Source organism: Elephantulus edwardii, unplaced genomic scaffold, assembly GCF_000299155.1.
Source record: "Elephantulus edwardii isolate Elephantulus edwardi_28Jun2011 unplaced genomic scaffold, EleEdw1.0 scaffold00017, whole genome shotgun sequence".
Taxonomy (NCBI): domain Eukaryota; kingdom Metazoa; phylum Chordata; class Mammalia; order Macroscelidea; family Macroscelididae; genus Elephantulus; species Elephantulus edwardii.
The window spans coordinates 19187703-19211435 of NW_006399767.1; the positions used below are offsets into that span (position 1 = coordinate 19187703).

The following is a 23733-nucleotide window of genomic DNA, read 5'->3' on the forward strand; positions in this document are numbered from 1 at the left end:
TAAGTATTTTGTATCTGATTAGTTTTATTCTAAAATACAACAAGTATATTGGTTTCTTTATTTCTTTTTCAGGGTTCTCAGCTTAGTGTAAAAGAGTTCATGGATTTTCTTCTTTAAAGGTTCATCTTGTATCCTGCCACTTTGCTGAATCTCACAAATTGGGTCTCTGGTTGTTTGTTGTGGCTGCTGCTGCTCCCGTAAGCCCCTATCTAAGTGATGAAAGAATTTTTGACCCTGAAAGAAACACACTGCATTCTCTACTTCTTCTTTGATGGTGGTGCGACTTCCAGATTTCTAATGATGAATCCTTTCAATATAATCGCCAGGCTAGCCTATCCCCTTGTGGATACATTAGCATCCCCTATATGCATGATCCTACCCACCCATGTGGCAGAAGTGTTTGGTCAGGAAAGCCATTTTGAACAATACATTCTTGACACCACAGAAATTATTGAGAACTTCAAACTTTTCTCACTCTATCATAATGTTGCCTATTGGTCCAAGAAATTAGGATTTTCATTTTCTTGATGTTGAGATGAAGTCAACATTGCAGGCTAGTTTTTGATCTTCTGCATAAGTGCTTCAAACCTCTTCACTTTGTGTAGGCAAGGTTGTATCATCTGCATAAATAGGTTATTTATGAGTCTTCCTTCAATCATGATAACACATTCTTCTTTGTATAGTCTAACTTCTCGAACTAATTTCTCAACATACACACTGAAAAATTTTGGAGAAAGGTTAAAATTCTAACCCACATATTTCCTAATTTTAAATCATATAGCATTTCTTTGTGTTGTAAATGTTGTTGTTGTTGATTGCCTTGGAGTCAAGCATAGTGACCCTATGAACAAAAGGCCTAAAGCCTTTCTATAACTATAGACATTTATCAAAGTTCATAGAGTTTTCGGAGGCATGTTGTTTAGGAAGTGGATGCCACTCCTGCTTCCGTGTTGCATATTCCATATGCAAATAGATCCATGTATACGGATGGAATAGGTGTAAAATTATAAAAAAGTCTTAGACATATATATTAAGGGCATGAGCTTTTGGACTTGGGAGCTGAAGATCATAGCCTGAAGGGATATCAATGTTAATTTGATATAAGACAGTCTACAAAGACAATATTCTGCATTTTAGTGAGTAGTGACTAGGATCTTAAAAGCTTACAAGTGGCCATTTAAAAGGCTACTATTTACTACTTCCTAGTTTTGGCAAAGATCTCTCTCAAACAAAATCTCCTCAAAAACAAAATTATTATTGCTTTTGAGTTGAGACAGACTCTTAGCTGATCCACCACTGGATTTTTAAAGTCTATAAATCTTATGGGAGAAAATTGTCCATCTTTTTCTGGAGGAGCTACCAGTGGATTTGAACCAGCTGCTTTCGGTTAGCAGTGCAACTCCCCAAAAACTATACTGCTAGAGTTCTCTTGGAAAAGATAAGCTAAGTAAATTAAAGACAATGAGTCTAATAGAGTAATGGCCATTGAGGACTTCAAATTTCAGGACACTGTGATTAGGATAGTCCCCAGCTCTCACTGCTGGCTGCTCTGAATGGGGTCAGAAAAGAAGGTCCCTGATGAAGTGAATGAAAAAAAGTGAAACAAAACTCAGAGTCATAAAAATGATAAGGCTTATTTGTCTGATAGAGACTGGTGGGACTCCTGACGCAATGGCAGTCATCCTTTAAGACTAGAACTGAAATAACGTCCATAACTTGAATTCAGCTAAACAACAGATAAGGCTATAAGATGGTTGATAACACTAGCAAAGAACACACTTCTTAGACCAGCCAACCAAATGAGATCAAAAGGGCACTATTTGCCCAGGGATAAAGCTCAGAAGGGAAAAAGGGATAGGAAATAAGGGAGACTGGAAATAGGAAACAGAAGGACATAGGAAGAGGGTTGTTGTGAGTTGGGGATTGTAAATAAAGTCACAAAGCATGGTGTCCATCAATAGTCGAATGGAAAACCAATTTGCTGTGAAAACTTTCACTAAATCATAATATATATATATATATATATTTTAAATATTACAAACTGAAAACAAAGATGGCAGCTTCCCAATCAATGATGGTGACATATAGCTCCACTTTAAATGTTTTTGGCTCTCCACTATCTTGCCAAGAGCTCAATCTCACATATCAGGTTCCTCAAAGCCTTTTTAAGTTTCCTCTAAGTCTCCCATTCTAGGACTTTGACCCACAATTTTTCTTATTTTAGTGCCATGGCCAAACAAATTATGAAAATTCTGGTCTGTCTGATCTCAATTGTCATGACAGAACTAATTAAAATTGCTGTATTAAAGGACAAGTAGGAAATGTCCATAAAGATCATTTTCCTAACTTGAAGTCTGCCTATATGGTGCTATTGTTTAAACACAATATTAACAATTTTCTTGGCAGCTCACTATTTGATAACGCTAATAACTATCACCTCTTTGGAATTGGTTCTGATTCATAGGCACCTTCCATCTGGTTTCCAGGCCTGTAAACACTAGGAGAAGACTACCCAACTTTATCCAGACAGCCTCTGGTGGATTAGAACCATTAAAATGGGCAGTCTTTGAAGTAGAAGAGCAACTTGCTATGAACTATACCACCAGAGCTCTCCTCTGATGATTATTGTTTTTAGGTACCATTGAGGCAAGTATGACCCATAGTGACCCTATGGTCAACATAATTGAACGCTGTCCTGTTCCATCCTCACAATTTCTGACACATTTGAGCTCATTGTAGCAGTCACTGTGTCAATCCATCTGGTTGAAGGTCTTCCTCTCTTTTGTTGATACTCCACCATGATAGTCCTTCTTCAAGAAACAGCCTTCCCTAGCAACATGAGACGAAGCTTTATCATTCCCTTTGAGGAGTACTCTGGCTGCACCTTCTCTAAAACATGTTCACTCTTTTGGTAGTCCATGGGATATTTGGTATTCTTTTCCAACACCACAGCTCAAAGACATCACTTCTTCTTCTGTCATCCTGATTCCTTGCCCAGCTCTTAGCTGCATAGCAAGTGATTGAAAAGACCATGGCCTCAATGAGAAGCACCTTAGTCCTCAAACTGACATCATTGCTCCTCAATAATTTGGAGAAGTCCCTGACAGTAAACCTTCCCAGTGTAATACATCTTCTGATCTGACTGCTGGTACCAAGGTTATTGATTATAGATCCAAGTAAGATGAAGTTGTTCACCCTTTCTGTCTTTTTTCCATCTATCATAATGTTGCCTATCAGTCCAATTGTGAGAATTTTTGTTTTCTTAATGTTGTGATGCAATCCATATTAAAAGCTGCATTATCTGATCTTATGTAGCAAGTGCTTCAAGTCCTCCTCATGTTCAGCAAGGTTATGCCATCTTCATAACTCAGGTTATAATTGCTCCTGTCTTAATGTCATATTCTTCTTCAAAAAGTCCAGCTTTTTGAATGATGATTATAGTATATAGATATTGTTATTATCATCATTATATGCTATTGTGTAAGTTCACCTTCAAGAACCAAGGCTGTAACATCTGCGCATTACAGGTCATTAATAAGTCTTCCTCCAGTCCTCATGTAGTCCAATGACTCAGATTATTTGGACAGCATACACATAGCACTGGTAGCCTAGTGGTAAGAAGCTGTACTGCAATCCTGAAGGTATGTGGTTTGACTCTACCAGCTTCTCCACAGAAGAAGGATAGGCAATCTCCTCCTGTGGGATTAACTGCCTCTGAAAACTCACTGGAGGATTAGCCGTGGTTTCTGACTCTATGGTACACAACAACAACACATTGATTAAGCAGGGTGAAAGGACATCATCCTGGTGCACATTTTTCTGGATTTTGAACTATACAATATCCTTTTGTTCCGTTTAAATAACTTTCTTGATTTATGTACAAATTTCATAGAAGCCCAATGAAATATTCTGAAATTCCCATTCTTCATAATATTATCCATAATTTGATAATACAGTTGAATGCTTTTGCATAATTAATTAAAGACAAGTATTTTCTGCTAGTTTGATCAAGATTGTTTGCTATAAGCAATGTTATTTCTCTCACTGCATCCTTTTCTGAACCCAGTTTGAAATTCTCTCAAGTTCCCTATTATTATTATTACTCAGCCATATGTACTGGATGTAGCAATTGAAACTTTAAAGCATAAATTGCGTCTGACATCACATTCTTAGGAAAGTTTTTTGTAGAAGTAGGATTTGAACCCTACTGAGTTTGGGTATGATGATCCTGAGTTAAGACCCGAAGTACAAACTGTCCACTTCCTGCACCCAAAGATTTCCCTTCTTCCTTTATAACACTCACCCTCACCAAAGCTAACTTCATTAGGAGGCCTCCTAGGATAATTCCATATTCTCTGTCTATCCACTTATTGAGGTTTTAAGACTGTACATCTTTTTTTTTGTTTGGTTTTTTTTTTTGTTTGTTTTTTTATTGGGAAAACCCATATTGCGGGTACAAGGAGAAGACTGCACACCTTTACAAGAGTAGATTGCTTCATATTTCTCCCACTGATCGATCCATACATTTCATGTTCCACCCTTGTTTTGCAGCCTGACTCTTAACCCACTGTACCATCAAGGCTTTTCCACTAGAATCAAGTCATGATTACTATTTACAACCCATTATTGCTAATAATTTACTGAATAAAAGAATTCAAAAAAACTTCATTATTTTCAACTCAGAAAATAAAATTGGAGTTTCAACTATCTGCAAAATGCCACGATAGACAACAAGGTCAAATGTACAGACCGATCAGACCTAGACTACGCTTTTGAGACATTTGCCGTCTTGTATTTTCTTTCTTTTTTTTTTTTTTATCTTGTAGTTTCTTATCCCTCTTCTGACTTTCATAAAATCATTAAGCAGATGTTCTTATTGTTAGGTGCTATTGAGTCGACCCAGATTCATAGTGACCCAATGCACAACAGATTGAAACTTTGTTGGACCTGCACTTTGACCTCCATAAAGATTACTCACTTCTGTCAAATTGGTTCTGATTCACGCCAGCTCCATAGGATAGACAGATAAATATGTCCCATAGAGTTTCTGTGTCTGTAAATCTTTTGGGAAATAATGTGCCTCATCTTTTTTCCTGCAGAGTGGTTGGTAATTTTAAACTGCTGACTTTGTGGTTAGAAGCCTAACACTTAACACACTGTGTCATTGAAACTCTTTTTCATAAAGATTGTTGTGGTTGTAATGTGCTGTTGAGTCAACTATGACTCATAGCAGCCCTATGAATAATAGCTCTGAACCTTGCCCTATCCTGAGCCAACCTCACCATCTCTGACATACCTGCTCCCATTACCACAGTCACTGTGTCAATCCATCTCATCTGGGGTCTTCCTCTCCAGCACTGTCCCTCCACCCTTCCAGGTATGATGTCTTTCTCCAAAGTCTGCTCCCTCATGGAAACATGCCCAAAGTATGTGAGATGGAGTTTCACAATCCTTGCCTCCAAGGAACAGCCTTGTTTCACCCTCTCCAAGACAGATCCATTTGTTCTCTTGACAGTCCATAGTATGTTCAATGCTTTCCTCCAGCACCACAAATCAAAACCATATATTCTTCTTTTGTAATCCTTAGTCATCCTGCTCTCAGATACATAGAAATAATTAAGAAGACCATGGCCTGGATCAGGTGCACCTTAATTTCTTTCTTGACTTTGTTCCATAGCTCTCTGTGCAGGTCCCCGACAGTGAACTTAGGGCAAATCATCTGCTGATTTCTTGACTGCTGTTGTCAATAGTGTTGGTTGTGGATCTGAGCATTATGAAATTGTTAACAACTTGAATCTTTTATCCATTATGATGTTACCAATTGGCCCAGTGGTGAGAATTTGTTTTATTGATGTTGAGATACAATTCATATTGAAGACTGCAATTCTTAACCCCCTGCAGCAAACATTTCAAGAGCTCCTTAGTTTCAGCGAACAAAGTTGTGCCATTTGCATAACACAGTTTGTTGATAAGTCTTCTTCTAACCTTGATGTCACATTCTTCTTCATAAATACCAGCCTCCTGAATAATCTGTTCTGCAGATAGATTGAAAAGGTATGGCAAAAGTACATATCACAGATGCACTTTCTTTCTTGATTTTGAACCATGCAATGAAATATTCCCCTGCTCTATTTATACAACAGCTTCTAGGTATAGATATGGGACTAGGTATAGGTTTTACATGATTACAATCATGTATTCTGGGATTCCCATTCTTCTCAATGTTAGCCACAATTTTTTGTGATTCACACAGTCAAATGCCTTTGCTTAGTTGATAAAACACACATAGACATCCTTCTGGTACTTTCTGCTTTTAGTCAAGGTCCGTCTGACACTGACAGTGATATCCCTAGTACCATGGCCTCTTCTAAACCCAGCCTGTATTTCTGTCAGTTCTGTTCTGTGGATTTTCTAGTCTAGTAGGTTTTGGATAATTGTAAGGCTTTGCTTACATGTGATATTATTTGATAATTTCCCAACTCCCAACAACAAAAGTCCCACAGACACTCTTGAAATTGAGTATGCCCCCAACTTCTCATTGACTCATTCTCTACATTCTTACATATGTTCTATGCACCATTCATCTACTGCCCAATCTTGAGTTACCTCTTCTTTATCACTTAGAAAGAGTAAGTGAAAATATATCTGAAAGTTTATTTCATAAACCCCTGGTTCTTTCTTCTCCATTCCTACTACTGCTGCATTGCTTCATATCCTACTCGGTTCTTAGATTTTCTCCAATTCCTGCTAGTGTACATAACGTTTTTGAGGAGGAATGGGGCATCAGGACTGGGGGAAGACTCACTTGCAACCTGCATTATGCAAATGACACAACCTTGCTCACCCTGCTTTTGAAAGACCTGTTCCTTGCTTCATGAAGACCAGAAGCATTTACTGCAGAAGGTCAAGGACTATAGTCTTCAATATAGATTAAGTTCAACATCAAGAAAACAAAGATTCTCACCACTGGGCCAACTGGCAGCACTGTGATAGATGGAGAAGAGATTGAGATTGTTGACAATTTCAGTTTGGTTGGATCCACAATCAACATTCTTGGCACCACCAGTTAAAAAATCAAAAGACAAATTGCTCTTAGGGAGGCTGCTGTCAGGGATGTCTCCAAAATGCTAAAAAGTGATGATGTCACTTTGGAGACTATGGTGCACCTGATTTAGGCCATGATCTTTGCAACTACATGCTATGCAGAAACCATGGTCTTTGCAACTACATGCTATGCAGCAATGAGCTGGACAATGAGGAGGGTTGACAGAAGAAGAACTGATGCCTTTAAGTTATGGTGCTGGGGAAGAGTATTAAACATATATACCATGGACTGCCAAGAAAATAAACAAGTTTATCCTAGAGAGGGTAAAACCAGGTTGCTCCTTGGGGGCAAGGATTTTGAAGCTCCATCTCACATACTTAGTATTGGTTAAGTATTGGGCTGTTAACTGAAAGATAGGTAGTTCAAAACACCAGTTTCTCTGTAGAATTCTGTTCCTATAAAGATTTATGGCTTTGGAAACTAGAAGAGGCAGTTCTGCTATGTCATATAGTATGGAGTTGAAATAGACTCCAGGGCAGTGAGTTTGCTTGGTTTGAGCTTTGAATAAGGAGTCTTGATGAAACAATGGCAAAAGTGTTGGCTTCAACCCAAAAGGTATGCAGTGGGAACTCATCTAGAAACTCTGCAGAAGAAAGACCAGCCTAGAAAAACTACAAGGGGTCACAATGGGCCAAGAGAAAGCAATCCTTGGAGAAGGAAATCATGCTTAGAAGGGTGGAGGATTTCTAGGAGTTGGAATTGACTCTGGCAGTGGGCCCAATGGGCCTATTACAATATAATTTATGTTCAATATAATTTGCCATCAGTGGGCCCAGTGGGCCTATTATAGTATAATTTATGTTCAGTATAATTCACCAATTTAATGCATAGATAACTACAAGAGCTTGGGTGTTACCAAGTGGTTTGCCATCAATTTCTAACCTAAACCTTGACAGTTAGAAACCACTCAGAGGCTCTGCAGAAGAAAGGTCTGATAAATTGCTTCCATAAAGAATTTAGCCAAGGAATTCCTATGGAGCACAGTTCACTCTGTAACACAGGGATTCACCATGAGGTAAGGGTTGATTAGACAGCAGCTGACAACAACCACATGAGTTTTGAAAAATACACTTGGTCATGTAACCACAACCAAGATATGACACAGTTGAATAATCTAAGAATCCTCTCTCATGCCCTCTTGTAATCAGCTCTCTTTTCACTCTTAACCCCTATCACTTCCTTTGTTTCCTCAAGTTCTGATTTTGTTCACCATGTCATAGCAATAACGTTATCTAGAATGTAATCTTTGAATCTGGAGTCTTGGTGGCATAGTGGGTTAGTTGTTGGGCTGTTAACTGAAAGATACGTAGTTCAAAGCACCAGTTGCTCTGAAGGAGTCTGCTCCCATAAAGAGTTACAACTTTGGAAACCAGATGAGGCAGTTCTACTATGTCATGCGGAGTGGTATGAGTTGAAATAGACTCAAGGGCAGTGAGTTTGCCTGGTTTCAGATCTGAATTAGGAGTCTTGGTGAAGCAATGGCAAATGCTGTTGGCTGCTATTCAAAAGGTAGGCAGTTGGAACTCATCTAGTGACTCTGCAGGAGAAAGACCAGCCTGGAAAACACAGAGGATCACGATGGGTTGACTCCTTACATTTAGATAAAAATCCAAATGCACTGTTGCTCATTCTGATTTGTAGTGACCTGTAGAACAGCATAGACCTTATTGACGGGGTTTCTAAGACAAGGATAAAAACGAGGAAGGATCTTTTTCCCATGAAGTGACTGGTGGATTGTGACTGCTGACCTTTTGCTTAGCAACTGAGTGTGCAACCACTGTGCCGAGAGGGAACTCAACTGTCTTGGTGCATATAACTACAATTCATTCCTTTTTACTATAAGGATGTCCTATGGATACACATCCATTGGCTGTATTTCGTTTGAGGCATGTGATTACATCCACTGTAAACATTCATGTTCAGTTTTGTGTTCTGGGGTCGTATGATAAACGCAAGTTCAACTTTGTAAGAAACTATCAGGCTGTTTTCCAAAGTAGCAGATGGATTTTGCAATCTCTCTAGTCATGTTCTCCATTCATGATACTCAAGATGCTCTTCATTCTTGCTGGGACTTGGGATTGTCAGGGGTTTGGTTTGTTTGTTGTAATCATTTCAATTTGTGCATAATATCCCACTGGGGGATTAACTTGCATTTGGTTAAAGATTGAAAGATCATTTGCTATCCATACATTTTCTTTGGTGAGCTGTCTGGCCACATCTTGGATCCTATTATGAATTGTGCCCCACCTGTGGCTATAATTCCAGCTGAGCATTTTCTTTGTTAATGAGGCTGTGTTAATGTAGGGTGTGTCATTTAGTAATCTTTTCTGAGATTAATAAAAGAACAGATTAATTAAGCAGTGACTGGAAAGTCCAAATTTAGAGTGTCAGCCCAAGGAGATTTCTTCTCTCTTTGATTCTGGAGCAAGGTCTTTTTCAGGCTCTTTTCCTTGTCTCCTTGGTCATTTCCATGTGGCATCACTTCAACCTTTCTAAATTTTGCTTGCTTGATTAATCTGTCCTTTTCATGGTGGAGGGAGCTCTGATGGCATACTGGGTAGGGTGGGATGCTGCTAACCCTAAGGCACCACATGTTTGGCAGTCCAGATCTACCAGCAGCTCTTAGGGAGAAACATTGGCAATATTCTCCCATGTGATTTTTACAGCCTCTGAAAACCCTTTGGAGGGCCAGCTACGAGTCAGTTCTGACCCATTGGCAATCAATTGCATTTATTTTTGAGGTAATTTTAGATTTAAAAGTGGCTGTAAGAAGTCATACAAGGAGAATTTTTATGCTCCAGCTTCCCTTAATCTTGCATAATTATGTTGTTCTTGTTAGATGTCTTGTGTTGACTCCGAGTCATAGTCATCCTATGTACAACAGATGCACATTCTGCCCCTATTCTGCACCATGACCACAATCTCTACTGTGCTCCAATCCATGGATGCAGACACTTTGTCAATTATTCTCATTGGGAGTATTCTTTTCCTTCATGGATCCTGTTTTTTCCCCCAGAATGATGTCTGTTTCTAAGGCCTGAGCCCTCTTGACAACATGCCCAAAGTATGTAAGACAAAGTCTCACCAGAAGTACATCATTGCAGTGAAAAACAGGGAACTGGTGTTCATACAATCCATCTATTTTGTTTGGGCTTCATTAGCTTTGCCTACACTCTTTTGTGGGGGTGTATTTTGCTCTGTGTAGTTCTATCGCACATGTGAATACCTGAGATCACCATTACCACAGTCCAAACACAGAGCAGGCCCTCACCAGGATCCCTTTTATAGCCATAGGCACCTCCGCCTCCTCCTTGCCTAACTCCTGTCAACCACTAATCTGCTCTCCATCTCTATAATTTTGTCATTTCAAGAATGTTACATAAATGGAATCATACAGTCTGCAACTCTTGAATCTGGCTTTTTTCACTCACCCTGGGAATTCATCCAAGTTGTTGCAAGAATCCAGTAGTCCTTCATTTTTATTATCCAGTAGTATTCCACAATTTATTTAACCCTCCATTGACGAATATCTGGGCTGTGGTTTTTTTTAGTTTGCAGCCATTATGAATAAAACTGCTATGAAAATTTATATACAGGTGTTTGGTGTAAACACAAAGTTTTTATTTCTCTGGAAGGACTTAGGGTTTCCAAGGCTAGTGAACTCAGAGGGAAAAGGATGAGGCCATCTCCTCCTGCAAAGATTTGAGACCTTGGAAATCCCATGGAAGGTTCCAAAACCTGGAAACCACTCCAGCAGAACAGAATGAGTTTTATAATATTTGCATGCCAAATTATTTCCATACTGATTATAGCATCTTATATGGAGACTTGGTAGCCTAGTGGGTAAAGGAATTATGTTGCCAACTCGAGCCAGGAGGTTCAAATCCACCAGATGGTTTTGCAAGGGGAAAAAAGAGTAACCTTCTTTTGTATGATTTACAGCCTCTGCAAATTGGTTGGAGGTTCAACAATGAGTAGGTTCCAACTCAATGGCAATGGGTTACTGTTTACTGAGTTTATGCCATTTTATATTAGAAATTACAATCCCACTAGGAATGGATGAGGGATATGGTTTCTCAAATCCTTGCTAGATTTCATATTATCATTATTTCTTACTTTGGCTATTCTAATAGGTAAAAGGAACTCTGGTTGAGAAAGTGCATAGATATCGCTCTATTAACCAAAAAATCCACTAGCTGCTCTGCATAGGAAGGTGGGAAGTATGAAATGTCATTTAATTTTAAGGATGAATATCTTATTAACTGCTAAGTGTAAGACAATTATTGAATAATATCATTAAATTTGCATGAAGGCAAAATATTGTGGAAGACCATTAAAAATGATTGGGTATTATTGTTATGACAAGAGCCCAGAATGAAGGTTGCATAGTGGAGCATACTCGGGGATGGTGGGGGGATTACATATCAATGAAGAAATTTTTCTTTTACTTTTCAAAGAGAAGAGCGAACTGGGGGAGGGGAGGGGAAGGGCAGGGAGAAAGTTGCAACAATGAATGAGTGGAAATACAAAATCTCTGTAAATGTTCATTAAAATTAATAAAAAAATTATTTAAAAAACCCCTCCAAAAACCAACAACAAAACAAAAACCAACAAAAAACTACTAGAATAGTGTATTAATAGAGAACTATGCCTCTGGAAACTCTATGAACTTTGAACTTTGATAACTGGCTTCAGGCCTTTTGTTCATAGGTTGCTATGGTCATGCTCGACTCTAAGGCAATCAACAACAATAACAACAACATTAGAATTCAAGTAGTATTTACAAGAGGCTACATCAACAGAGATATCATTACTGATGTCAGATGGATCCTGGCTGAAAGAAGAAAATTCCAGAAGATTCTCTGTGTTTTATTGACATTTGAGTGTAGATCATAACAAAGCATGGCAAACATTCAGGCAAGTAGGAATTCCAGAGCAATTTTTTTGTGCTTATACAAAATCTATACCTAGACCAAGAAACTGTTATCTAAAAAGAATAAGGAACACTGTATGGTTTAAAATCAGAAAGAGTGTGTACCAGGGATGTATCCTTTCTCCATACATATTCAATCTGTATGCTGAGCAAATAATTTGTGAAACTAAACTCTATGGAGAAGAATATGGCATTAGAATTGGAGAAAGACTTATCAACAACTTGCATTATGCAGATGATATAATTTTGTTTGCTGAAATCGAAGAGGATTTGAAATGCTTGCTGCAGATCAAGGACTACAGCCTTCAATATATATTACGTATCAACATCAAGAGGACAAAAGTCCTCACCACTGTGCCAATAGGCAACATCATGACTGACAGAGAAAGGGTTGAAGTTGTCAATTATTTCATCTTGCTTGGATTAACAATCAACATCTTTGATACTAGCAGTTAGGCGATAAGGAGACATATTGCGTTGGACAAATCTGCTGCCAGGAATCTCTTCAAAATACTGAAAAACAATTGTGTCAGTGTGAAGAATAAGGAGCACCTGATTCGGACCAGGATCTTTCAACTACTTGCTTTGCATCTGACAGCTGGGCAATGAATAAGGCTGATAGAATTTATGCCTTTGAGTGTGGTGTTGGAGATGAGTACTGATCATCTCGGAGACTGCCAAAAGAACAAATGGATATGATTTGGAAAAAAGGCAGCTGGAGTGCTCCTTGGAGGCAAAGATAGCAAAGCTCTGTTTCTAGAAAAAGTTTTTCTTTGGAAGGGGGCAGGATGCTTGGAAAAGTGGAGAGTAGGGTAATCGAGTAAGAACCTCAACTAGGTGGAATGACATAGTGACAGACTCAAGTGTGTCAGAGATGAGTTTGAGGCAGATGCAGAGGATGGAACAGGCTCCGTTTTATTCTTCATAGAGTCGCTCTAAGTCTTACTTAACTGGAGGGAACCTAAAATAAAAAAACACCACCACCTTAGGAGGGCCACCTGCCATAGTCATTGTAGGGCAAACGGTTTCTTTTGCTCCAGTCTCGTTATTTTCTTTTCTTTTTTAAAACTTCCTCATCCCGCCCGAACAGGGATTTGAACCCTGGACCCTCAGATTAAAAGTCTGATGCTCTACCGACTGAGCTATCCGGGCTCACTATTGTTTTCTGATGTGTTCTCTTGAGCTAGACCAGGTTTTCCGCGTAACGTTTGTTTACCTGGAGCACAGAACAGCCTGAGTCTGTCAACTGAAACTTCCTGTTAGAAATTTATCTTTTCCATTAGACTGAGATCTTCAAGCCAGTAGAGACAGCCTTGCCCACCTTGAAATGCTTAGCTAGCATGTTGCATATCAAAGACAGAATGAAAGCAAGAAAAAGGATTGACTAAGGAATCGGAGAACGCTTGTATGCGACCCCAGTTAATTACAGCTGAAGCCCGTTAAGACCTTAACCCGGACGACAGCGGCTTGGTGAGACGCATGCGCACCTCTGTCCCGCCCCCATCTCTGGGTTGCCTCCCCACCCGCGCCCGCCCAGCTGCCAATTAGAGAGAGGAGGCGGGGTCCTAGTTGTCGCGGTGCTACCTGGGTAGTGTCCCTAGTTACTGTTGCTAAGGGCAAAGGCGTCTCCGGGATCTGAAGTTTTGGCATCAGGGGTAGAGAAAGGTCAAGGGTCAGTGCAGAGGCTGACAGGAAGATGGTAAAGCAGACGATCCAGATTTTCGCGAGGGTGAAGCCCACTGTCCGGAAATACCAACAAGGGGTACGGTCCGAAGCAGCGAGGGTCGGGCAAGGGTGGAGCGAGGGGGGCAGGGGAGGAGCCGCGCGTGAGTGGCCTGGTCAGTGGTGAGGTGCCCTTTGACAGCTCATGCTCCAAACCCTATGGTCACATTTAGGTTTTTTTTTAATTGGGTCAAACAATATTAAGTTACAGATTTAAGTACATACATGTCTGAAATGATGCAACTGTAGAAAGAGAGAAAGCAAGTGCAAACAGGACTCTGCACACAGTGTGTCCTCAGCAATTTGTTCTGTAACAACTTTGTCCATTCTGCACTGTAAACGTGGGCCTGTAACTTTAACTGAGCATTTAACTTGGCACTTCTACTGTGCTGAGGTCAAAGGATGCAAAGGATGACCTCAACTTTCAGGAAAAACCCTTGTTTTACTTTATGTGTTTTTTTTGGGGGGGGTTTATAGGTATTTTTTTTTAAAGTTTATTTTTTTTATTGATATTTTAGCCAAAGTTTGACAGAAAACTTGGATTTTCATTCATTGTTGCACAATTTCCTCCTTCCCCCGTCCCCCAGTCTACTTTATTATACACCTCTTATTCTGGTATGTTGTCATGCAAATAACACCTAATCATATATTCCTTTTAAAAACAGTTCTTTCCTTCATCTATTTCAATTCAATGTTCATTATTTATCCCCTCTTTTTTTTTTTTTAGTTTCCCCCCAACTCCCATGTCAGTCCTGTTTTATAACAGTGGCATTATGCAGTATTTGTCCTTTTGTGACTGAGATATTTCACTCAGCATAGTGTCCTCAAGAGTCATCCATTTTCTGTAATTTTTTATGAGTTCCTTGTTTCTTCTTGGTCAAAACATTATTTTCTCTTCCTGCAAGAGAACATAGTCATAGTCAGTCTTAACACTTCTTGAGAAATTGCCAGGTTTTGACAGGTTCTTAATCTGCATAATCTTCAATTGCTACAACAACCCTGCAAGCTTGGTGTCCTCTTATTTTATAGATAAGGAAATAGAGTCTTACTTGGGCAAAACAGTAAGCTTAAATGATGTGGGCAAGCCAGCGATCTGGTGGATGACAGTGCTGTCATTTCAATGAAAGCCTTTTGATTTCAAAGCTATTCACTTTTCTGACAAAACCTTTTGCCTTCTTCTACAATGAGGAATTAGGCTTAATGGAAATGTAAAGTTAATGAGAATGCTTAAATACTGGCTTAAAGTGCTGCTAATAAGAGAAGCAAATAGCTCAAATCCATCATCTGCTTCATAGGAGAAAGTCTTCTGTGAAATTTGTAGCCTCTGAAAATTCCTTGCTATGAATTGGATCCCACTCTACCGTGCATAACACCACCACCACCAATAACAATAGTTTGATAATATTGATAAGTGCCTGGAATGGATTAATGAGTAACCGTATTTTACTTTTGGTGAAATGTTTCTGTACGTGCATAATATAATATCTCAGAATTTAGTATTTGCTTCATGTCATTTATGTATTTAAAAGAAGAATAGTGTCTCCTTCATCACTGTCAACAGTCTTTTTACACAAAAGATACAGTTAGATTAGAAGAGAATATTTTTTTAATAAAAAACAACGCTATTGGCTTTGTCTTTTTTTAAAAAGGAATAACTGCTTGCCATTCTGTTGAGTGACACCCATTCATAGCTAACCCTCCTGTGGGTTTTCAGGGGCTATACATTTCAAGGGAGGAGATTGTGGGTCTTCCTCCTGCTGATATGCTAATGGATCTGATTAGACAGAGAGGTGCAACTTTTGGTTTAGCAACACTCATTAGGCACCAGAACTTCCTTTAAGAAGTATTTGGCAAGGAATCATGGGAAAGTTTTGCTTCTATTCTATGCACTTAGAAGAAGAATGTTTTTATATGTAACTTCTTCATGTAACTTCATATGTAACTTCTTATTCTTAGCTAAACATGTACTGAAACTACACATACTCAGTAATCAGAAGCAAGTGCTTTGAATATTAAGAGGATTAATTCGTGTGTGTGTGTGTGTGTGTGTGTGTGTGTGTGTGTGTGTGTGTGACAGGAATCAGATTGATTACATCAACAGAAAAGAATCATTGGAGAATCTCATTATCAGCTGTGAAAATGAGGCCACATGCTGACTGTGGAACAGACTATCAACTACTCATATATGCAAGTTCAAGCTGAAGATAAAGAAAATCAGATCCAATCCACAAGAACCAAGATTTGACATCGAGTCTATCCCACTTAAATTTAAGGACCATTTCAGGAACAGGTTTGAGGCCTTAAACACTAATGAGCAGAGACCAGATGAGCTATGAGAGAATATCAAGAATATCATCCATGAAGAATATAAAAAGTCATTTCAAAGATGGAGGAGGAGGAAAAGACCAAGGTGTGTATCAGAAGAGACTGAATATTCACTAAGAGCTCAGAGAAGCCAAAGCAAAGGGAAGACATCAAGAAGGAGCTGAATGGGAGATTTCAAAGGGCAGCTTGGGAAGGCAATGCAAACTATTATCATGAAATGTGCAAAGTCCTGGGTTTTGAAAATCAAAAGAAACAAACTTGCTTGGCATTTTTAAGCATAAGGAACTGAAGAACAAGTTTAAATCTCGAATTGCAGAATTTTTAATGACATAGGAAGGAAGATGAAAGGAGTACACAGAGTCACTAGAGAGAATTGGCTGACACAGAAAAATTTCATGAAACAACAAATGATCAAGAGGCAAATGGTGATAAAGGAAGAAGTTCAAGCTGCTCTCAAGGAATTGGCAAAAAACAAGGCCCCAGTAATTGACCACATACCAATTGGCATATGTCAACAAATAGATGTTGCCCTGCACACAATGACCACATTGTGCCAAGAAATCTGGAGGACAACTCTTGGCCTGGAAGAGATCTATACTTATTCCCATTTAAAAAAAAGAAAGTGATCCAAAAGTGATGCAAATTATCAAGTAACATCATTAATATCACAAACAAGATTTTCCTGAAGATTATCCAAAACCAACTAGAACATACACCAATAGAGAACTACCAGATGTGTGAGCTAGCTTTAGAAGAGATCGTGGCACTAGGGGTATTACAGCCAATGTTAAATAGATCTTAGCTGAAAGCAGAGAATACTAGAGGAATGTTTGTCTGTGTTTCAGTGACTATGCAAAGACATTTTACTGTGTGGATCACAACAAATTGTAACTAATCTTGAGAAGAATAGGAATCCCAGAACAATTACTTGTACTCATGTGAAACCTATACTTGGACCAGGAAGCAGTTCTCAGAACAGAGCAAGGAAACACTGCATAGTTCAAAATCAGAAAAGGTGTACACCAGGGATGTGACCTATCTCCAAACTTTTAAAATCTTGTTGTGGAACAGATAATTTGGTCATTTGGGAGGTGGGTATCTATAAGGAGGAATATGGCTTCAGGATTGGACAAAGAACCCTCAACAACCTTCATTATGCAAATGACACAACTTTGGTCACCAAAACTGAGGAGGATCTGAGGCATTTGCTGCAAAAGGTAAAAAAACTATAGTTTAAACATCAAGAAACTCAACATCAGGAAAACAGAGGTTCTCTCTACTGTGCCATGATACACGGAGAAGAGATTGAGATTGTTAACAATTTCAGCTTACTTAGTTACACAGTCAACACTTCTGGCACCAACAGTCAGGAAATCAAAAGATGAATTGCATTGGATGACTCGATGGTACCTAACAACAACAACAACATCATATTACACTAAAGTTTTCTGATGATAGATTTTCTTCATGCTCCAAAGCAAGACTTAGTGATGGAGGGTCACTGTATCAACTTACATCAATTCTTCTTTGTGTCCTCTTCCAGTGTGTTTAACTGCCTCTTTCTTCTGAGCTTTAAACAATACAAATTTTTAATTTTCCCCCTCCTGACAACCATCCCTCACTCCTGTGTGATTCATGTCTTATATACCCCTTTCCCATCTGTTGAGTCTTGAAAATTAAAAAAAAGTATTATTGCCCTACAAAATATAGTTTTTAAAGATCTTTTGAGAAAACCTAGCCAGAAAGCCTTGAACCTGATACCATTGCTATCTATAAACAATTTCATTTTATAGAATGGCTTTTCTACATAGTATCTTCACATTTTAAATGAGAGGTTTCAATAAAAATCTGTTTGGGAAAATTATTCAAACTTTCTAACGATTTAGGTAGGCTTTTACTTGCTTAAGAATATGACTCTGCCCCCATAATAAAGCATCCAAATAGGTCTTAAACAGGAAGTATTGCCTGTTAGAAAGAATTTTATTTCATGGTGAAAAGACAAGAAGCCTTTTTTTAAAACCTCTAAATCTAATGACTAACATTTTTATGGTACATTACAAAATGCTTCCATTTCCATTACATCATTTGATCCCTATAGCAATCTTGTGAGGGAGGCAATTCTGCTTTCCTCATTTTATGTATAAGGGGCTGAGATTCTGAACACAGTGTCGGGTGACACAGCTGGTGAATTGAGTTCAGTGCTGGACTTAGGTCTTATGACATTAAGCCTTGTACTTGTACTTTTCTTTCACGACCTTGCTAGATATTTGACTCTTGATTTTCCTGACCAATAACTAGAGGAATTAGCAACTAAGAAGTGACTATTACAGTTGTAAGGATATTGGTTAATTTGTTCTTTCCACATAAGCTCAGAGAGGTTAAATGGTTTACCCAGGTCACTTGCCAATTAGTGGCTGAGCTGGGATGGGAACTGTGAAAAAAGCATCAAAGACATGCATTATATGTGTCTTTGATGCCACATGGCTTTTATCAAATTCCTGACTATGCTGTATGGAGGCTTGGGATTCTTTGAACATAACTTGAATTAGAGCATTCTTGTGAGCTCTGTGAGAAGACTCAGACCTAGTCCTTTTATCTCTGTGTCTAACGTTTGATAAATGCTCAGAAATATTTGTTAGATGGAGTAGAATGTTAATTTCTGGTTCATAATCCCAAAGTAATACTTAGAAACTGTATTATTACCGGAGCTATTGGTTTCTTAACAATAACAGGGACACGTTTAAATGCTCAACTTTGAATGTAACCTCAGTTAAAGGTGAGCTGAGATTTGATAGAGCATTGTTTCAGCTCTACTTCTTGATCAGTTAATTCCATATATTTGTTTTGAGTCCACACATAGTTCAAAGAGGAAGATTATCCAAGTTATACTATGTCATGACATAAAAATGCAATTTGTATGCAATTATAATTTATGCCATAATACCATGGGTTAGGTCAAGCTGCAAGTTTACTATTTGGTTTTCATTTTTGTATGTTCATATTTGCAGATTTATTCCATAGATGAAGATGAAAAATTAACACCCAGCTTGGAAATTATTGTACCACGTGATTTGGCAGATGGATTTGTTAATAATAAGCGAGAAAGCTACCGATTTAAGTAAGTTTATCTTTCTGCTTTGTTCCTGTTTTATTTTTTAAATAATCTGGCACTAGTTTTAATGTCCACAGTGAAGTAATTAGTACCATTTCTTGTGGCAAACATATACAATGTGATTATCTTTTTTATTTAGTAGATAGAAATAAAACTGTCTTTTCACAATTGGGTATAAGATTTAAAAGAGGTTTTGGGGTTGTTTTCTTTTTTCTGTGTTCAAAATCATATTCCAAGACTTTTCTCCTCACCTCTATTTACTTAGTATTATCATTTTTCTTAGTTACCTCACTGTGGTGTCTCAATTATAAGAAGTTCAGTGACTAAATTTTACATAGGTAAGAACTTAAGGTCTAATATAGGTGCTGTACAGGGGAGTTTTCTCTTTCGTGTCAATGACCCATGAGCCCCATGTGCATAAATGTACAGTCTATATCTGTGCAGTGCAACCCAGAGGTCAAAATCTAATCTACATGTGGATCTTGAGCACTGGAACGATGTCTCACCTGAGTAGAGATATGCTGCAAGTACAAAATACATTAAGAATTTTGAAGACTTAATTTTAAAAAAACCATCAGTAAAACACCTCAAGATTTTTACATACTGGATACATATTGGAATGAGAACATTTTCTGTACATATGTATATATAAGGGAGCTCTTGTGGCCTAGTGGCAGTGTGGGGTTCAAAACCACCTGAACCTTATCGTTTTTCATCTTGTCACCTCTGACACTTTTGAGCCTATTGCTACATTTAACTGTGTCAACCCATCTCATTGGAGTTCTTCCTCTCTTTAGCTGACCTTCTGTCTTCCCAAGCATGATGCCTTTTTCCAAGAATAGTCTCTCCTAGCAACAAGTCCAAAGTATGAGAAAGCTTTATTGTCTTTGCCTCCAATGAGCACTATCAATGCACTTTTTCCAAGACTTTATTTGCACTTTTGACAGTCCATGGGATACTCAGCACTCTTTTCCACCACCACAACTCAAGGGCATCAGTTCTTTTTACTTTTATAATTTTTATTGATTGTACAGCTCTCAGATGCATCGTAGATGACTGAAAAGACCATAGCCTGAATCAGATGCACTTTAGTCTTCAAGTTTACATCATTGCTCATAACTATTTTGGAGAGGTTATAGACAGCAGACTTACCCAATGCAATAAATACACTTCTTAATTTCCTGACTGCTGGTCCCAAGGATGTTGACTATTAATCCAAGCAAGAATATTGTTGTTGTTATGTGCCGTCAAGTTGCCTGCAACTCATAGCGACCCCATTTATAACAGCTGTGAACCCTGCTCTATCCTGAGCCAACCTTATTGTCTCTGACACACCTACCCCCATTACCCCAGTCACTGAGACAATCCATCTCATTGAGGGTCTTCTCTTCCTGCGCTCCCCCTCCACCCTCCCAAGCATGACATACCTCTCTAAGGACTGGTCCCTTTTTGCAACATGTCCAGAGTATGTCAGATGAAGCTTCAGAATCCTCGGCTCCAAGGATAGGTTTCACCCTATCCAGGACAAAATTGTTTGTTCTTTTGGCAGTCCATGATATATTAAATACACTTTCCTAGCACGACATCTCAAAGGTATCAATTCTCCTTCTATCATCCCTAGTCATTGTCCAGCTGTCAGACACATAAAAAGTAATTGCGAAGACCATGGCCTGAATTGAGTCTTTGCTTTTCAGTACTCTGGAGATGTTCCTGAGAGCAGACATTCCCAATGCAATTTGTCTTTTGATTTCCTGGCTCCTGATAGCAAGAATGTTGATTGTGGAGCTAAGCAAACTAAAGCTGTTAGCAATCTCAATCTCTTCACCATCTATCATGATGCGGCAAATTGGCCCAGTGGTGAGAATCTTTGTTTTCTTGATGTTGAGCTTCAATCCATATTGAAGTCTGCAGTCCTTGACCTTCTGGAGTAAGTGCTTCAGGCCCTCCTTAGTTTCAGCAAGCAAGGTTGTGTCATTTTCACAGTGCAGGTTGTTGATGAGTATTCCTCTAATTCTGGTGCCACATTCTTTCACATAGAGCCCAGCCTCCTGGATGTTCTGTTCCACATATAGATTGAAAAGGTATGGAGATAAAATACATACGTGGTGTACACCCTTCCTGATTTTAAACCGTGCAGTATTTCCTTGCTCTGTTCTGATGACTGCCTCTTGGTCCAAGTATAAGTTTTGCGTAGTCACAGTCTAATGTTCTGGGATTCCCATTCTTCTCAGAGTCAGCCACAATTTGTTGTGATCCACATAATCAGGTAAGAATAGCCTACAATTAATACATAGTGTACATTTTGTGGAAGGAACATTCCCCATTGATACAGTCATATGACATTCTATAGTTGCTATGATTTCCTGGTAGCTACATTAGGCAAGCTTTTATAGAACAACAAAATACCGAAACACATTATTCAACTTGAGTTTATTTGGCAATTAAGAAACAATTGATGATAGCTGTATCTCCTGCTTTTTCCATAGTAGTCTTTGAATTATTTTGATGCAAATAGAGTGCTTCTGAAGAGATATATATTGAAAAATAAAAAGCGTTTGCATATATGTCTTTCAAATCTTTGAATGAAAAATGAGGACTTCAACATGTAAAATAAAGAATATATATTTTAAATACCTATCTATTGAGAGAGATTCATGCATCTTTCAAGAAAATTCATTTAATCAATAAATATTTATTGATAATTTTACTGCAAGCTATATTAGGAGCTAGAAACATATCAGGAAATACAATTAATCTCCTATCTTATGGGGTCACACTTCAAGTGGGAGGTGAAAGACAAACAGATAAATCAGTAAAATATTTTGTTTGTAAGAAATGATAAATGTCATAGAGAAAAATAAGGCAGGAGAGCAAGCAATAAGGAATGCTGAGATGAAGGTAGCAGAGAGGAGGGATGGTTGTATTTTATAGAGTGCTTAGGGAGGGTGCTTCCGCAAAGATCATATTTGAGAAAAGATCTGAAAGAGGTAAGTAAACCAGCCACTCATATAGGTGAAGGATGAGAATTCCAGGTCAAATGCAGACTCCCTGAGATGGGGAAATTTCTGACATGATTGAGGAATAGTACCGGCATCTGTATGGCTAGAGTGGAGTAACCAAGGGGCAGAGGGACTCTAGATACGTCAAAGAGGTATCCAGGTCTCTTCTAGCTCTCGGAATCATTTCAAGATCACAGGCTCTTTCCCAAAGAATGTCAGGAAGGCAGTTGGAGTGGTTTGAATGGAGAAGTGAAATAATTTCACTTACGTATTACCAACCTTACTCTTGGTGAATGTGGAAAGCAGTCTGGGTGTGAGGAACAAAGAAAATCAACTAGGTAATTTTAGTAATGCAGGCAAGAAATGATGAAAGCTTGAAGGAGAGTGGAGTTAGGGAAAATACTGAGAAAGAGGTGGATTTGAATGTAATGTAAAGATCATCTAACAGGATTTGTTGATGAATTGGATATAGAGTGTAATAGAAAGGAATCAAGATGGCCATTGGAGTCTATCCAGAGCCAGTCCATGGCACATTTGACTTACTCAAGTAGGAGGAACTTGCAAGATTGGGAGAGCAGTGCTTCATTCACTAGTGGCAGGCTAGGTAAGAAAATTGTACCACTTTGTCTTGCTTGGATCAACAATCAACATCCTTTCTAATAGCAGTCCTTAGAGCAGGAGATGTATTACATTGGGCAAGGCCACTGCCAGGGATCTCTCCAAAATACTGAAGAGCAATAATGTCAGTTTGAAGGCTAATATGTGCCTGACTCAAGTCATGGTCTTTTCAGTAACCTGCTATGTATCTGAGAGGGGGACAATGAATAAGGATGGCAGATGAAGAAGAATTAATGACTTTGAGCTGTGATATTAGGGAAGAGTACTAAATATCCCATAGACTACAAAAAAAACCAATCAGGTATGCCATAGTGCTCCTTGGAGACAAAGATGGCCAAGCTATGTCTCTCATACTTTGGGAATGTTGTTAGAAGAAGCTGTTTCTTGGAAAGGGACATCATACTTGAAAGGCAGAGGGTTAGCAAAAGAGAGGAAGACCCCATTGAGATGGATTGACACAGTAACTGCAGCAGTGGGCTTAAGTGTGTTAGAAATGATGAGGATGGCACAGGATAAAACAGAGTTCTTATCTGCTGTTCATGGGGTCATTATGAGTTGTATTTGACTCAATGGCACCTAACAACAACAACAACAGCAAAAGAGGCCGGGATGCCTTTATATAGAGTGATAAACAATCTGCCCCCAATCAGTGATATGAGTCCCTAAAGTCTGTACTCAGCCCTGTGGTGGGACAGCTTGTGTCCAGGGCTATATGAGCATTTGGAGAACCTAGGAGAGATAGAAGAACTCAGGAGGCATTATGCCAGGGCTACTGAGACAAAAGGGGAGTCAGAGAATCCAGGAAAGCCCAAGACCAGGAAGGAAGGTTGATCCAGGAAACTAGAAAACTGCTATGGCTAGATGTTCTAGAACCCCTCATGCAAAGGTAAACACGCAGCCAAATCATATAAGACTGTAG

General features: G+C 38.8%; 1 protein-coding gene and 1 non-coding gene across 2 annotated transcripts in view; one reads left to right on the forward strand and one right to left on the reverse strand.

Moving 5' to 3' along the window:
* Positions 1 to 13117: 13117 nt before the first annotated feature.
* TRNAK-UUU lies at positions 13118 to 13190 on the reverse strand. Its single transcript has one exon. It is a non-coding gene; the product is annotated as a tRNA-Lys (tRNA).
* Positions 13191 to 13734: 544 nt separating this feature from the next.
* The window catches only part of KIF6 (kinesin family member 6), a 738393-nt gene continuing 728394 nt past the window's right edge, over positions 13735 to 23733 (forward strand). The window contains exons 1-2 of the mRNA XM_006882159.1: positions 13735 to 13800; positions 19094 to 19203. Coding sequence (XP_006882221.1) covers positions 13735 to 13800; positions 19094 to 19203 — 176 coding nt within the window. The remainder of the gene's footprint in view (positions 13801 to 19093; positions 19204 to 23733) is intronic.